We start from the raw sequence: 15,462 nt of genomic DNA on the forward strand, positions 1-15,462 counted from the left end.
GGTCAGCTTAAGTAAGAGGTGAAGGAAGCTTCAGTCTGCAGGATTGCTGCATGAATGTGGACAGGACTTAGGGATTCTCTCTAAAGGAAGGGTCTGATGACCTGCTGCGCTGAGCACTAGATGCCGTCCATCTTATATACGCTCTCACTTTGTGCTTCTTTGGGCTGAGAGATGTGGCTGATGGGTCCTGTGGCCAAAAGGCAGTCCAAGGACTGGCAGGCTGGTTTTGCAGCTGAGGGGATGCTGGCCATGGAAGCCCCATTGTGCGGCTGCAATTCCTGCCCCTCCAAAAGAGAACGCTGTGCAGCACTCAGCTGCCCAGCCCTGTGCTTGCTACAGCTTCAGCAGCCTCTTACCCTCTGCAGAGGGAAGGTGTTATGTCATGGGTCCACCTTCTGGAGTTCATTCAAAAGGGGAATTTATTCCTTCAGCAACTTGTATTCACTGCAGGGAGTTTAAAGGTAAATTATGAAAATAGATTTTAAAATTCCTGAAACCCCATCCCAAGAGGATTAATTGAACCAGCAGCTTTTTGAGAATGAGAAAAATAAAAGCAACCCTAAAGCAAGTGAAACCTATTAGCACAGCCAATTGAACAGGTATGGCAAATCATTTATTTATGAAATGTCAGCTCTGATTTTTTCCCTCCCATGCAGGTAGCTGCTGCTTCCCTCCCTGACAATCTAGTTGTCTTTCTAAATGGCTCGCTGGTGGGATTCTGAGAATAATGCTTGGTTGTTATTTTTTCCCTCTGAAGACACAAACAGCTTGTGCTTTTCATAACTGAGGAGCATGCATTTATTTTGATTGGACACACAGGGTGGCCCAGGATTGCTATGGCCTCTGTGGAGCTGGCTAGGCTTCCACTGGGAGAGCTCATGTTTTAATCCTGCATTTGCTCTTAGCTTTTAAAATTTGCTGTTTCCACAAACGTAAAGAAGGCGAGAGCACAGCAGGAGTCAGCTATCGATTTGCAGACAGTGTATTCATCTCTGCTAATTAGACTGGGCTTGCTGACCCATGCTGAGGGAAAATGAACCATGAAGGGAAAAAAAAGGAAAGCAAACGAGGTGGCTGGAGTCATTCAGCTCTCAGAGTCTGCCCTGGTTTTTGTGACTGTGGGGAGGGAACTGTACATGTAGATATCATAAAGCTGCAGTTCTCCCTTGCTGCTGTCTGCGCTCCTTTTCAGATAGCACATGGCTCTGTTGCTTTGGGGTGATCTCAGCCTCTCACGTGGCAGCACGGAGGAGGCACAGCCCCCAGAGTCATGGTTGGTAGGAAGGGAGGTGGCTTTAGGTTGATGTCCTTGGCTGAGCCAGCTGCTTTTTTCTTCCCAGGCTGGTGGTTTGTAAGCACATCAGAGGAGCAAGGCTGGGTGCCAGCGACCTGTCTGGAGGCCCAGGATGGCGTCCAGGATGAGCTCTCAATGCAGCCCGATGAAGGTAAGAGGTGGCTGGAAACAACTGTCCCAGCTTCTGTCTGCTGTGCTGAGCAGCTTGCAGGATCGTGTAGTTCTGTCTGACCTAGTGAGGAGAAGAGCCCTGGGAAGAACAAAGCCACAGGTGCTGCAGTTGCATCTGCTCTTAACAGTCCTACCCATGCAGTGCTGTACCAGGAGTGAGGCTGGTGGATATTGGCAGTATAACTGCTGCCATTTCTGTTCCCCCAGGGGAGCTGAAGGTGCCTCCTGCAGGGAAGACCCAGTCCTGCCATCATATTCCCTTTAATCCCAGGGAGCACTGGAGGAGGAGCAAAGGTCCTAGGACAATTCCTATGTCTTCTAATCTCATGCAGAAAGCAAGAGCATGCATGAGCTCCTGTTGTGAGAATAGCAAAGTTGCAGCTTTTCTGTACAGTAAAACTGCATACAGTAAATCCAAAACATGCCTGGAGAACACATCCTTCCCTTTGGACACTGTATGCTCTGAACAATGCTGTAGTTCGCTCAGCCCCTGCCTGGGGAGGTAGAGGTGGGAGGGGGGCTCAAAATGCAGAGGGCCCCTGGCAGGATCCCAGTGAGTACAGTCTCTGCCTCTCTCTGGTGTCAGCCCTATCTCCTCTTAGAACTGAAGTGCTGCCTCCTTATGTCCTCTCTTATCCTCCTGCTTCCCCTGACATGCTCTCCCCAGTCCCATGGAGATACTGGTCTCTGCCCAGGCATGTTGGCCGCCGTCGGACTCTTGGGGACTTGTACACAAGTGGATGGGGTCAAGGTGGACTTTGTAGAGATGTGTTTGGCTGCCTTTGTTTTGTGCTTGGTGCTTTGTTGTGTGCATGTTTGATTGCTTTGCATGTGATGAACTTTGCTTGTGTCAGTGCTTGGTACATGCTGTACATGCTTCTCCACCTTCTGTCAGACCCATTCATGTCCACTTCTCTTTCCTCTGCCAGCTATTCCTTCTAACGTTGTTAGACTTGTTTTGGGTACACAGGCTGGAGTTTCTGCTTTCTCCCAATGCGTTTATGAAGATTTCTTCCAACTGCTGCCTTGGGCCTTGCATGAGCCCTTTCATTTGCACAAAGTGGGTGGGGAATGAGGTCTTCCTACAGCTTTGCTCTTCTGAGAAGGCAAAGACATAAAAACTGTATAGTGAGGATATAAGAATGTCCAGAGGTGTGGGTTTTGGAGATAGTGTAAAGGGCATTTTGTGAAAAGTCTGTTGTAGCACTGCTTAAGCACAGAATTCCAAGCTTTCTTGGATTTCATCCAGAAATTATAGGACCAGGTGAGGGAGAAGAGTAGATGGATAAACCATTTTGTCTGACAAGCTGCCCACGTGGCTGTTAGGGTTTTTACCCTTCCCTTTGAAGGGCAGAGCATCGGTGTCCCTGCTTACTGTTGTTTCATCCGGCGGACGCTCCAGGCCTACTACGTGGTTTTGGGCAATCTCTCGAGGAACACAACTGCTGAATAGGGAAATTCATGTAGACTTGCTGTCACAGAGCAGCTTGAGAGCTATGTCTAAGAGCACAACTGTACGTGTGGAGTTTCTTCCTCAGGTCTGTGGAATTCCTTTCCCTGTATAGCAGAGTTTTTTCCCAGAGAAATCTGAACTGAAATGGATGGATACAAGGGCTGCTCTGAAGAGCAAGGAGAGGGAGAGCTATCATATAAATCAAGATAAGGGGAGCTTAATGTAGGTAGTCCATGTTGAGGAGAGTTGTAATTGCTTTCCCTCCAAACACCGGGGCTAACACTGGAAGAACTGTACATATAACAAGGGCAAAGGGCCAGCCATCCAGTCTGGGTGTCTTTTCTAGCCCCTGGAGGGGGGGAGTACATTTTCAGGAGCAGTAGCTAATTGGGAGAGTGAAGGCAAAAAGCAACTGGAAGGGAGAGCTTGAGCAATGTATGAAAGAGATGAATGGAAAAGAAGGGGCATTCAGTGCCTCCTCACGCTGGCTGTCAGTGGGGGAAGTCACAAAGCTTACATTTCAAAATGCATCCAAGTTTCTTTTGACATCTGTTTCACTGACATTTCTCTTCCAAATGGTTGTGTATCTTTGTGTGTTTGCACCTGTGTTACAAGAACTACTGTTCATAGAAAGCACGTAACCACTGTCTGATAGAGTTCAGCTTTCTGCTGAATGCATCTGTGAAACTGCATTTTCTTTCCAACAGAGGAGAAGTACACAGTTATCTACCCATATACTGCCAGAGACCAGGATGAAATGAACCTGGACAAAGGAGCGGTGGTGGTGGTGATCCAGAAGAACCTGGAGGGCTGGTGGAAGATCAGGTGCTGTCCCTGCCTCTTGCACTTCACTGACAATGCAGGCTATGTGAAGCAGAGACCCACGGTACCATCCAAGGGCAAGTCTGGGGCATCCGAGAGGGCAGAATAGCAGAACTCATTTCTCTGCATCCCTACGTATTAAAGTTAACTGAAATTCAGGGCTTCAGCCAAGTGTAGTTGTGGTTAAGCAACTTTAAAATCCCTTCATTTCCTGTGCTGAGGAGGTGGACTGCGTCACAGCATCACATGCCCCAGCAGCGCAAAGGGAAGCGGTGTAAGGGCATTAATGTTACATCATGTCTTGCTGATAGGAAAAGCAGCGAGTGTCCTGGAGGCAGGCTGGATCCTCTGGCTGTGTTAGGAGGTTTCTGTGGAGAAGAGCCATTCTCTAGGCCAGTTCTGCTGTGTACAGGGTGTGCTGAGGCCAAACACTCCCAGTCATCCCAAGCTGATGCTTGTTTTCTCCTGGAGGCTCGTTTTCACTTCTCTGTGATCTTGCAAACAGCTGGACTTGAACAGGGTGGGAACATATGCCACCATTTTCTTAACCTTACGCTGAACCTGTGGTATTGGCAGCAGCAGAGGCCCAGAAAAATGTCCATTGACTTTCTGAGCACAGGAGAGCTGCCACAAGAGCTCTAAAAGCAATTACAAGCTCAGGAGCCTGTGCCATCTGAGCACAGTGGCTGTAGCTCGGCCAACAGGAGAGCCTCTGATGCTGGCGCAAGACCCTTGAGCACGGCAGGAATGCTCCAAGGATGTGGTTTTTCAATCAGGTCACGGACTGGTTTTTCTCCTAAAAAGTGCATATGTAGAGCAGGGAATGGATCCAGGCTATGCTTCATCCAGAGAACAGGTACATCAATCCTAACAGCAGAGCCCTCTGGTTTTCCCCTTTGCTTCCCCCGCCAGTGCATTTCATTCCTGAACTGGTTCCATTGCTGAGATGAAAAGGAACTCGGGCTTCACGCCGCTCCCAACCCCCAGCCATTTGGCTGCAGTCAGTCACTGCTGCGGCTTTCAGGTGCCCGGGGGACACAGAGCCCAATTCTGAGCAAGTTCATTTCACCCAGGTCATTGCTTGTGCCACGCTCTGACTCTAGGACATGTGGTGGCCCCGTGCTGCTGCAGTGCAGTGGGTTGCTCCATTGTGCAGGCTTGTGGTGGCACTGTGACTCCACGCAGTGACACTGCTGTTGTCACCGCAGGTACCAGGGCCAAGAAGGCTGGGCTCCTGCCTCCTATCTCAAGAAAGGGAATGGAGAGATGTTCTCACAGAAGCTGGGGTCTGGCTCCTCCGCTCATTCCTGTGCCTTGGATCTGGATGGCATCTCCCGGCAGCAGGCTGTCACCAGCCGAGAGAAGGATGGGAGGTTTGACAACCGTCCCCTGCCCAACGCTGACATCCGCCGCAGTAAGTGGCAGGTTGGGAGGATGCTGGTGGTGGCTGGGTGTCAGCGCAGCCTTTCCTGCATGCTTCCAGGTACCGTAGCACAAAAAGGAGGCAGAAAGCTCTGCAGGAAGGTCTCGAGGTGGCACTGCTTTTCTGTTCCCTTTTTCACTCCCCTTCTGGAAAGTCTTACGGAACCAAAAGCTAAACCCTCAACAGCATCTGAAATTCTTCCTCCACAGAGTCACCGAAGATGAGGCAGAGACCCCCTCCTCGCCGAGATCTCACTATAGTAAGTATATTTTGAGCACTTCCAGAGGCTTGGAGACCTGAAGAGGGGAGGTATCATATATGATGCTTCAAAAATCAAGAATGGGGCATCTGCTTACTGCTGAAGTCATCACTGGAGAGAAAATACTGGGATAGGCAGTCGCTGCTAGGGACCAGTGCAGCTATCCCTACATCCCACTTGCCAGCTGGCATAGAAGAGCAGTAATGGGAAAGGGAGCTGGAGAGAAACATGAAAAGGGAGCTCTGGTCACTGGTTACTCTTTGCTTGGGATGGGCTCTACTCTTGGTGGGGGCTAGAGCATGCACGCTGTTTTCCTACTGTCTTAAGGCTTCTCTGTTTGCAAATGGTATTCAGGTAAACCTTTGGCCAGTCTGTCCTGCAAGGCTGGTTTGCCAAAGCAATGTAGCAAGCTGTCTCTCTCCCTCTGGAGAGAATAATTCTGCTATTAGTGATAGCTATGGGCAGTTTTCTGCTCATCCTCAAAGCATTTTGTTGTTTTGTGTTGGTGAGGATGCTGCATGGGCTGAGCTGATCTCCTTGGTGTGCTTGGGCTACCTGGTTGCTCTACAGGCTGTTGGTCTGTGCACACACTATGTTGCATCTTCTGTAGAAGCATGCTGATGGGTTTTCTTTTTTATTTTCATAGCCACGTGGTTTGAACCTGCCTAAACCTCCTGTCCCTCCTCAAGTGGAAGAAGAATATTACACCATTGCTGACTTCCAGACCACCATCCCTGATGGCATCAGCTTCCAGGCAGGAATGAAAGTAGAGGTGAGTCTGTCACCTGCACTCCTTGCACCTTCACTTCCTGATTCCCATTGCTCTGGGACCTCTTCCAGGCAGGAGATCCCTTTCCAGGCAGAAAATGCCAGGGTGTTCTGTGTGGTAACCAGGTACAGTGGTGTTTGTGATTACCTCTGGACACCAACATCGCATGCTCTCCTGCAGCAGGAGAGAAACCTGTATGAACTTTGGAGTCCCTGGTGTTCTTGTGGCCTTCTGTCCCCTAAGCATCTGAGCTCGTGGAAAGTAAAACTACATGACAAATAAGGATATAGATGACATTCTTTTTCTTATTTAGACCAGGTATAACACTAAAAGCCCAGAATTGCTTACTTGGCACAGCTGGTTTTGCTCACAGAATCCCTGTTGTAGATGTGACTTTGCTTTTCAGACTGTACGCTGTGCCTTTCCTATGGGGATTTTTCTTCTATGGTTGCCCCAGTTCACTCATCCCTTGTTCCAGTCCCACTTCAGGAGTACATGCTGATCAGCAGCTGGCTGGTTTCAGTGGTGACATTGGGTTGATCACTCCTACAGTGCCACACAGTGGCCACTGCCAGCACCCGGCATCCCAGCTGTGTCTGCTGCAGCATCCTTGACGTGGCTATTTAATTCCTCAGTCATGCACATCCCCTTAGCAGGATTCCCTCCTGTTTGGATACCAGTCTTGTGCTTCTCATGCTGAGCTGAACATGCACTTGGAGAAATGTTTTCTGGATTTTTACATGATTGTATGGTATTTGGATATCAAGTTAGGGAGGCAGGAGTCTCAAATGCATGTGTTACCGTGATGTTATGCCAGAGATACCAAGCATCCCCTTTTTTGCCGAGTGCACTCATGCACAACTGAGGTTTCCTTTCTTCCTGCAGGTTATTGAGAAGAACCTGAGTGGCTGGTGGTACATTCAGATTGAGGAGAAGGAAGGCTGGGCCCCTGCTACGTTTATTGATAAATACAAGAAAACCAGCAACGCTTCCAGGCCAAACTTCTTGGCTCCGCTGCCCAGTGAGATGGCCCAGCTCCGGCTGGGCGATGCCGCAGCAGAAAGCAGTGCCACAGAGGAAGCAACAGGACCATGCAGGCCTCTGCCGGAGGCTCCTCCTAATGGCATGGACTGTGGTATGAAGCGGGCCAAAGACTGGAAGGGGAAGGAGGCTACTGAGAGCGGGGACCTGGCCTTCACTTGTGGCTATGAGGAGATCTCAGACCGGGATGTGGAGGAGAAGCCCAGCCTGCCACCCAGGAAGGAGTCCATCATTAAGTCAGAGGGTGAGTTACTAGAGAGGCAGAGGCCTCCCCCGAAGCCTCCAGGCATGATTTTGCCCATGATCCCCCCGAAGCAGTCAGCAGCCCCAAAAGACAGCAAGAAGCCGGAACTGAAACCTGAGAAGGGCAAACTCTTCCAGCTGAAGAATGAAATGGGGTTGGAATGCGGACACAAGGTGTCGGCCAAGGAGGTGAAGAAGCCAAACCTCCGACCCATTGTCAAGCCAACCAAGCCAAAAGCTGAGCCTGTGGAGGACAAGACTGAGCCGATCACTCAGAACCCCTTCTTGAAGTCAAGACCTCAGATCAAGCCCAAACCCGCCACAGCCCCTCGGACTGACCCTCCTCCAGCTGATGACAAACTGGACATTTGCAGCCTGCGGAGCAAGCTGAGGCCTGCCAAGTGCCCAGAGAAGCCCCCTGAGCAGGACACCGCTGCCAGCGAAAGCTCCTGCAGTACCCCTGCAGTTGCCCCAGAGGCTTCTGGAAGGTTTCAGGAGCGACCGAGCGTGGAGAGCAAAGCCCTTCCCAAATCCCCCCCAGGCCCAGCTGTTGCCCCAGCTGCCCGGGAGCCCACACCGCAGCGCCCGGTTGTGCCACCCCGCCGGCCTCCACCACCCAAGAAAACAACGTCTCCCGTAGCCGGCCCTGTGCCTGAAGCCAGGGCGTCCCCCCTGCCTGGGAGGCCCATGCTGGTTCCCCCCAAAGCCAGGCCCTTCCTGTCTGCAGCCATCCAAGACGAAGCCAAAGTGAAAAGCAGCGTAGGCCCAAAGGTAATATCCAAAGCGGTGGAGAGAGGGGAAGGCAGGGAGAGGACGTCAGCCCCCTTCTCCAACCCAGATGTCTCCAAGGAAGCTCTCTACGTGGCAGTGGCGGATTTTGAAGGCGATGAGGAGACCAACAGCTTTAGAGAAGGGACTTTGTTTGAAGTGCGTGAGAAGAACAGCAGCGGCTGGTGGTTCTGCAAGGTCCTGACTGGGGGGCCCTGCTGGGAGGGCTGGATCCCTTCCAACTACCTGCGGAAGAAGCCATAGCCTGTCCTCTGTTTACACGGTTGGAGGTTCCCTGTTCTCCCACCTGAATATTTAATTAGCATCTTAATTTATAGTTTTCCATAAGGCTGGCTTTAAAAAAATAATAACTGAAATCCTATACATTCCAGCTGATGCCACTCTCCTAGCTGTGGGCTCCTTCCCACTGCCCTGAGCTCCTGCTCTCTCCTGGCCTGGCAGGGCAGCCCTACACATGGGGTATGGTGGCCAGCACAGTTCTCCATGCTGGGAGAGCCTTGGTAGATGGGTTTTGCCACCTGTACAGGGAATTCAAGAAGCAGCAGCAGCCAGGGAGAGAAATGCAGCTTGGTTTGGTATCAGTGAAGGAAATGTGGCCTCATGGATGGATTTGTTTTTCACTGAGGCTCAGGGTCATGTTTATGTGGTATTGCTTAGTCCAGGTGTGTAGCAGAGTCATACAAGAGATGTGGCAAATAGGGGGGGCTGTTGCTCAGAACGGTCTGTCCCTGTAGCTCTGCATGCATGTGCAGGCATGAATGCACGCTGGAGGCACTCTGGGCTCTGCCTTGCTTTCCCCTGCACATGCCATGGGACAGTCCCATGGTTCCTCCTCACGATGACAAGTGTTAACTTTAAACATCCTCCTGGTGGGGGGGAAAAAAAAAAAGAAACAGTGTGCATGTGCACATACAGGTAGCAGGTCCTCTCTGCTGACCCAGGGCATGATGCAGACTGTACCTTGCCATGCTACAACCAAACAAGAGGTGTTTTGCTTTGGTAGCTGAAGGATACTATGCAACACACAGAGGACCAGAATGACCCCAGAAGCCCTGGAAAGAGGATGCTTTGCTTCCCTTCTGATACAGACTGCACTGCCTGTTGGACTAATAGGGGACCACCTGTTCCCATGACCCACAGAGCTTCCTTGGGCTGGCGGGCAGCAGCCAGGTGGGTCTTCCAGTAGGTGCTGATCTTATCAAGTGCAGTCCAGAATGGGGGAGCTCAGCTCCTCATCGCATCCAGTTGTGAGGTGTGTCTGGTGCTCAGGTGCTCCCTACTTTGCCACCCCAGCTTTCTCTTGTCCTGTCCCCAGGTGCTTTCAGCTTACCCTGTGTGTTGGTTGGCTTTGGAGGCATCAGGTCCAACAGAGCCGGTTTTACTTCCACGCTGCCACTGCTGCCTGCTGGGCCTGATCCTGCTGGCAGTGGTGTTTGTCCCAGGGGGAGGATGAATGTGGTCTGCTTGGCTGCCTTGCCTTTGTGCCCCTTTCTTTTCTTGCAGATTCAGAGCCACATTTCTCTCTCTAGAAGAGCTTCATGCCCTTTGCTTCTGTGGTTTTGTGGTTGACCAAGCCTATGTGCCCTTTCTATTGTAATTGTGAGTGGAAGTGCTGCAGATGCAGCTCTGCAGCCATGTTGTGTGGCTGCTGAAAGCAATTAAGGTTTTACTTCTAATTTGAGGTTGATGGAACTGAAGATACTCTGCATGCCAGAGGAATGCTACCCACTCCCCTGTGCACCTTGTCCTGTGCGTTCTGGCTTGGAAATGTGGACTTAAAGACATCTTCTATATGAGTAGGGACCATGGTGGTGCCTCTGGGCAGGGTTGCATGGGGAAGGTGATGGAATGGTTCATTCCAGCCCCCCTGTAGCTATAGAGAAGCCCAGACCATTCAAGTGAAGACAGAAGGCCAAAGGTTTGTTTGGGTTGCAACCCAACCCAGTAACAGAGCCACATTAAGAGGTGTTGATGTGTTCCCTGGAGAGTTGCACAGTAGGTCTGGGGAGCAATGCTGCCTTGTCTCTGCTCCTGTAAAATTACTTTGCTGGGGCAAGGAGTGGGGCCAGGTTGAGTTAAAGCAGAGCTGCCCAGCTGAGCCATGTGGGACATGGGTCCCCATCCCCTCTGGCTGCTGGCAGTCACAGCGGGGTGACAGCAGTGTGCCCTTGTCCCATGACAGTACATCCTTCCTTCCTCTGTGCTGAATGTCCTGACCCCCGCTGTTTCTCTCCTTTCTCGGCCCCGGACCTCACTGATCCCACTGTTCCTCACCAAGAACAATGCTCTTTCTGTTGCATCCATACTAAATGAGGGCTATTTCTGCTTTCCTCCCAGACTGGGCCTCAGAACTGGTAGTGCTTCATTTTGCTGACACAAGTACTGTATTTGGCTCATTGAGCACATGACAGCAACGGTCTCTTCTGCCCAAAGAGCTTCCCAGAATCACAGAGGTGTCATCCTCAGCGGGGCACTGGCAGCAGGACCCTTACCCTGTCTGCAAAGGGACAGTAGCCCCAGGAGGACTACATTTGGTGACCTCACACAGGTGTACCAGCCCTGTGTGCCTCTGGCTGTACCAGGTGGGAGGCTGAGCCCCCAATTACCTCGTTAAGAGGAGTAGGTTGGCCTGGGGTACTCAGGCAGCTCAGCAGGACCCAGTGCCCTTCTTACCCACAGCCTGAGGCTGGGCGGGGGGGGACAGGGGGAGCTGGGGGTGGGGGCTGGAGGCCCCAGCTCTGTCTCACTCGCTCTCTAAGCCAGTGTGTCTGTCCATGTCTCGCTGTACTATGTAAGCGTGTATAAATCTACATTACTGTGGGCGGGTGGGGGTGGCAGCTGAAGATAGATGTAGCTGTGTAAATGCCCTATCTATACTTTCACCATTAGGGGTTGGGTTTTGGGGGGGGGGGGGGGGGGGTTGTTGCTTTTTTTTTTAATTCAGGGGAGGGGGTGGGGGGGAGGGGTTGGAAGTTTTTGTTTTTATTTGTTTTTGTTCATTTTGTTGTTGGTTTTTTTTGTTTGTTTGTTTGTTTTTTTTAAGAAATAAAAAGAAACTGCTTGACTGGTTTCAAGCACCCTTGTGACCCCGTCTCTGCCTGGCTTGTGTCTGCACTGCTCCTGGGCCCCAGCCCTGCATGGGGACTGCTCTGGGCACTGAGCATGATGGCCTGTAGGTGTAAGGACAGTGCAAGGGTGGTGACATCCTGCAGCCCTGAGCACAGGCTTTTGCTTCACAGTCCTCACACATGGATGCCCTGGGGCAGTGGGTGTGTGGCCATATGAAGGGTAAGGCTCAGGAAAATGCCTTCTGGCATTGTGCAGGTGCTGTGCTTGGTCAAGGGACCTTGGGGCAGGCTGTCATTGTAGAATGAGGGTAAGTGCAGGGGATGGGAGCAGGCAGAGGCCCTGCATGCCCTCCCAGGAACTCACACAGGTGTGGTGCAAGCTCTGAAACTTGCAGCAGAAGCCTACTGGCATTTCACAGGCATCAGTGCTCCAGATAAAGCCGGGCAGCACAGGCTATGAAGAAGCATTCAGGCTTCGATGGCCAATGTCAGCTTCCTTCACCATCTGCAACTCATAAGAGTTGGAGTGCAGACAGTTCAGTGCGGCTATGCCCTTGCCAGCACAGTGTTATGAATGAATTTGTCCACTCTGCTTCAAACCACATCCAAGGCTGCTGGCCTGCTGTCTGCCTGCAGCTGGCCACAGTGCAGGATAGGAACAGCTACAGTGCATGTTGGCCTTTCTGTTCAATACAGAGCAGCTCCACAAAACAGAAAGGACAGAAAGAATAAGGAGCCCCAGCAGCCCAGTGTGCAGCTCCACTGCACAGTGCTGATTACTGCAGTGGTCTGCCAAGTTCCCCATGGTTTGCAATGCCAGGCAGCCCCGTGTACTTGCCAAAGGTTTATTTGTTTCATAAACAAGTAAAATTATATTAATGTAAAACAGGTAAATGGACAGAAATAAAACAACACAGCACTGATCACAACGCTATAGAGTACGGACACGTAGAAGTGCAGCTCCCCCCCCCCCCGTGCGTTCCCCCCACCCCAATCTTGAGAAGCCCAATGCAGAGGTCCAATGTCTGAGTCAGCTTCAGCATGGTGTGCAGATCACAGGACTGAATCATAAAGGTAACAAGGGTAACTGCCTCGAAAGGGGGAAGGAAAAGGGCTCCCCTCACTCTGCTGTTTCTTTCTCTCTTCCTTTTTTAAGAAAAAAAGAAACCCAACAAATAGGAGCAGGGGGAAAACCCATGGAAATAAACACTACTCTGCTACTGTATTTTTATATATATATGTAGCTTCATATACATATATATAAATATATACAAAGCAGGCTTCCCGGTGAACACAAAACTATAAAACTACCATTGATCTGTGTTATTTTCTCCCTGTTTTATTTTAAAAGTTGATTTAAAAAGGATAAAAAGTGCACAGACACCCTTATAAGGCACAAACAGATCTTCTGTACAAATCATGTTTCATCAGACTGATTAAAAAAAAATAGCAATACAAATACTAACAATTAAACCCATTAGAGGCTGCCTTTTCCTGGAAATCTTTTTGAGAAGCCTCTGCCACCTATTTCAGAAAACCCCTGTTGCTCTCTGACAGGTGATGTGCCCACCTCCTCCTGTTGCCCACTCTGCTGGATGCAAGCTCTGTTAATTCCCCACAGGAGCTCAGTGGGTGCTGCCCTCCTGGAAATCACTTGCAGCTGCAGCAGCAAAAACCACCCCTCTGCAACCTGCTCAGGGGCTGCCCCTGGTGATTTTGCTATTTCTCCTTGCTGGCCTAGGATATAAGAGCTGCACCAAAAAAAAATGAACCAGGTGTGCAGTCAGCCCTGCTTGTCAAAGATCTGAGGGGTCAGCCAAACAGAGCAGGCAGCCCTGCAACAGGGAGTGTGGGGACAGCCACTGGCCTGTTAATCCAGTGTGATCCCAGCCAGCATCACTTGCTGTGAATTCAGCTTTCCTCAAGCTCCTCCTCATGCAAAGAGCTCCCACTGCAGCCCATGCACAGCAAGGGCACAGGGCAGCCCACCTGGCCAGTTGTCACCCAGCAGCCCGTCCTGAGCCACCGCAGCTCCCTGTGCTGTGCCCACTGACTACAGCTAGGCTTTGAGCTACAAAGGCTAAACTAAGCAAGAGTGGGGGATCCAAAGGCAGGAAGCCTTGAGGGTCACTGCAACGCTTCAGCTGCTGGAAAACAGTTCTGGCTACTGGATCATGCAAAGGTGGTGCTGTACAGGCAGGGATGAGCCAAGTTTCCCAAAAAGGCTCTGCAATACCAGCAGGCACTCATGTCAATGCAGCAGGACAGCAGCTGAGAGATCCCATTCTAAAGCAGCCTCTCATCTGTACACTTAAAGGAAATGCTCATTAACTCTTCAAGTTCAGAAAAAAAAAATGTTCTCTCCATGCCCTGCCTGCTGGGTGTATGTGGGACAGCTCAGTGCCCCCACAGAGGGGGAGAGCAGCCCCACAACCCCCACTGGGCAGCATGACCCAGCCACCAGCAACAGTGGCAGCAGCACACCCACAGCACGGAGGGACAGGAGCATCCCTCTGCACTCAGCAGCCCTGCAGCACATGGGTTGCTTCTCTCCATTTTTGAGCTGAAATGTGATAACTGCACCTTTCTTACTCACTTGGTGGCACACGATCACCGAGCTAGAATGACATCAGGCCCTCTCACACCCTCTGGTTTGCATCCTGGAAATGCAGCCAGGCCTGAGTCTTGTGTGGGAGGAAGGAGCAGGGAGGAAGCCTGCAGGGGGACAGAGGACAGGAGAACTCCTGTGGGAGCATCAGGAAGGACACCAAGCCCCGCACAGTCCCACTGCCTGCCCATACACTTCCCACCTCCCCTGGATTGCTGCTGCTCATGGCTGCCTAACGTCACAGCTGAAATCCATTTACTTTTTAAGTCTAACAATAGCCTCAGAGCCTTTTTCTTCCCATCTCCCATGCAAAGCCAAGTTTGATCCCTATTCATCCCAATGAATTCTTGCCTCTGGCTGAAGCGTCTCTCCTGACAGCACGTGTGGGCAGTGGGAGCTGTGCTGGGAAATCCAGAGAGGCAGCAGAAATATGGCTCAGTCCCCAGAAAGAAGGTGAACCCCACAGGGACTGGGGAAAAGATAAGAGACATGAACCAGGGAGGACCCTGTGAGACCACAACTGCCCCATGCTGTGAGGAGCAGAGCAAAACTTGGGCTCCGTTCCACCACAAAAAGCAAGAGCTGCTGCAGCCAAGCCTAAAGCAGCTCCTCCACATGCCCCAGAAGCCTGCTCAAAACCCAAACAAATGACAGTCTGGTTGTGCTACTATTTTGGCCTTCGCTTGTTCCCCTTAAATGGATGGGTATTAAATTTTCAGATCAATTTTGCCCACTCCAAACCCTCCCACTGGGCCACATTCTAATTTTGCTCCACCACAGCACCAGCAGCGCAGAGCTGTCTGAGCTTTGGGGCCAGGCAACCCAGCAGCACCAAACAAATGGCAGCGTTCCCTCCTAACCCACACCGCATTGGCCTCATCCTCTGGAGGATAAAAGAGCTTGGCACAGGGAATTTCCCATCTGCAGCTAGGTCAGGTCCCTACCTCAATTCATTCTGTGGGCATGCAGCCCAGCCGCACGGCCCCATGTGATCCTTAGCTCAATTTGATCCCTGAATTGTGCCCTACCAATCAAATAAGGAAACACAGATAACGAGCCACTTGATTACGACTGACCAGCACAATAACCCATAAGCAGGGACGGAAAGGCATGGTTACTGCTAGCGGTGGTCTCCCTTCCCAAGCCCAAGCCGGGCGCTACGGGCGGTAAATCTTAATAACATCTTTGATAACCCGTCGGCAGATGGGGCAGCAGGCATTGAGCTGCTTCTTCAGCTTAAGACCGCAGGTGTTGCAGAGGCACATGTGTCCACAGGTATAGATCACCGTGTCCACCTCGTTGTCAAAGCAGACGGTGCATTCCCCGTTCTTGCTGCTGGATGGCTCTGGAGGGGGGAAGACGGGAGAGATGGGGGGGCTCAGGGGGGAGCTGGGAGCAGTCACTGGAAGGAGGAGGAAGAACAAGGTCATTCAGTCACCAGGGTGGTGCTCATGTGCCTGATAATATACAACATGTGGGTATGGCTGATGGGTTGATGGTTGGACTAGGTGATCTCAATAGT

General features: G+C 51.3%; 2 protein-coding genes and 1 non-coding gene across 8 annotated transcripts in view; 2 read left to right on the top strand and 1 right to left on the bottom strand.

Moving 5' to 3' along the window:
• SH3PXD2B (SH3 and PX domains 2B) overlaps window positions 1-9,157 on the top strand; it is a 64,929-nt gene extending 55,772 nt beyond the window's left edge. Inside the window, exons 9-15 of one of the 2 annotated variants that reach the window (XM_025155036.3) lie at window positions 1,341-1,445; window positions 2,133-2,216; window positions 3,626-3,743; window positions 4,949-5,154; window positions 5,373-5,422; window positions 6,069-6,194; window positions 7,077-9,157. In XM_025155036.3, the coding sequence (XP_025010804.2) occupies window positions 1,341-1,445; window positions 2,133-2,216; window positions 3,626-3,743; window positions 4,949-5,154; window positions 5,373-5,422; window positions 6,069-6,194; window positions 7,077-8,507 (2,120 nt within the window). In that variant the 3' untranslated portion in view covers window positions 8,508-9,157. The remainder of the gene's footprint in view (window positions 1-1,340; window positions 1,446-2,132; window positions 2,217-3,625; window positions 3,744-4,948; window positions 5,155-5,372; window positions 5,423-6,068; window positions 6,195-7,076) is intronic. The other variant, XM_425197.8, reaches the window with a different exon arrangement.
• Window positions 9,158-12,163: 3,006 nt separating this feature from the next.
• The window catches only part of NEURL1B (neuralized E3 ubiquitin protein ligase 1B), a 111,968-nt gene continuing 108,669 nt past the window's right edge, over window positions 12,164-15,462 (bottom strand). For 3 of the 5 annotated variants that reach the window (XM_004944869.5, XM_425198.8, XM_040647146.2), the window contains exon 5: window positions 12,164-15,342. In XM_004944869.5, the coding sequence (XP_004944926.2) occupies window positions 15,098-15,342 (245 nt within the window). In that variant the 3' untranslated portion in view covers window positions 12,164-15,097. The remainder of the gene's footprint in view (window positions 15,343-15,462) is intronic. The other 2 variants (XM_040647148.2, XM_040647147.2) reach the window with 1 other exon arrangement.
• Window positions 13,692-13,801, top strand: MIR6652 (microRNA 6652). Its single transcript, NR_105520.2, has one exon. It is a non-coding gene; the product is annotated as a microRNA 6652 (primary transcript).

The sequence above is a fragment of the Gallus gallus genome, chromosome 13 (assembly GCF_016699485.2).
Source record: "Gallus gallus isolate bGalGal1 chromosome 13, bGalGal1.mat.broiler.GRCg7b, whole genome shotgun sequence".
NCBI classification, from domain to species: Eukaryota; Metazoa; Chordata; class Aves; order Galliformes; family Phasianidae; genus Gallus; species Gallus gallus.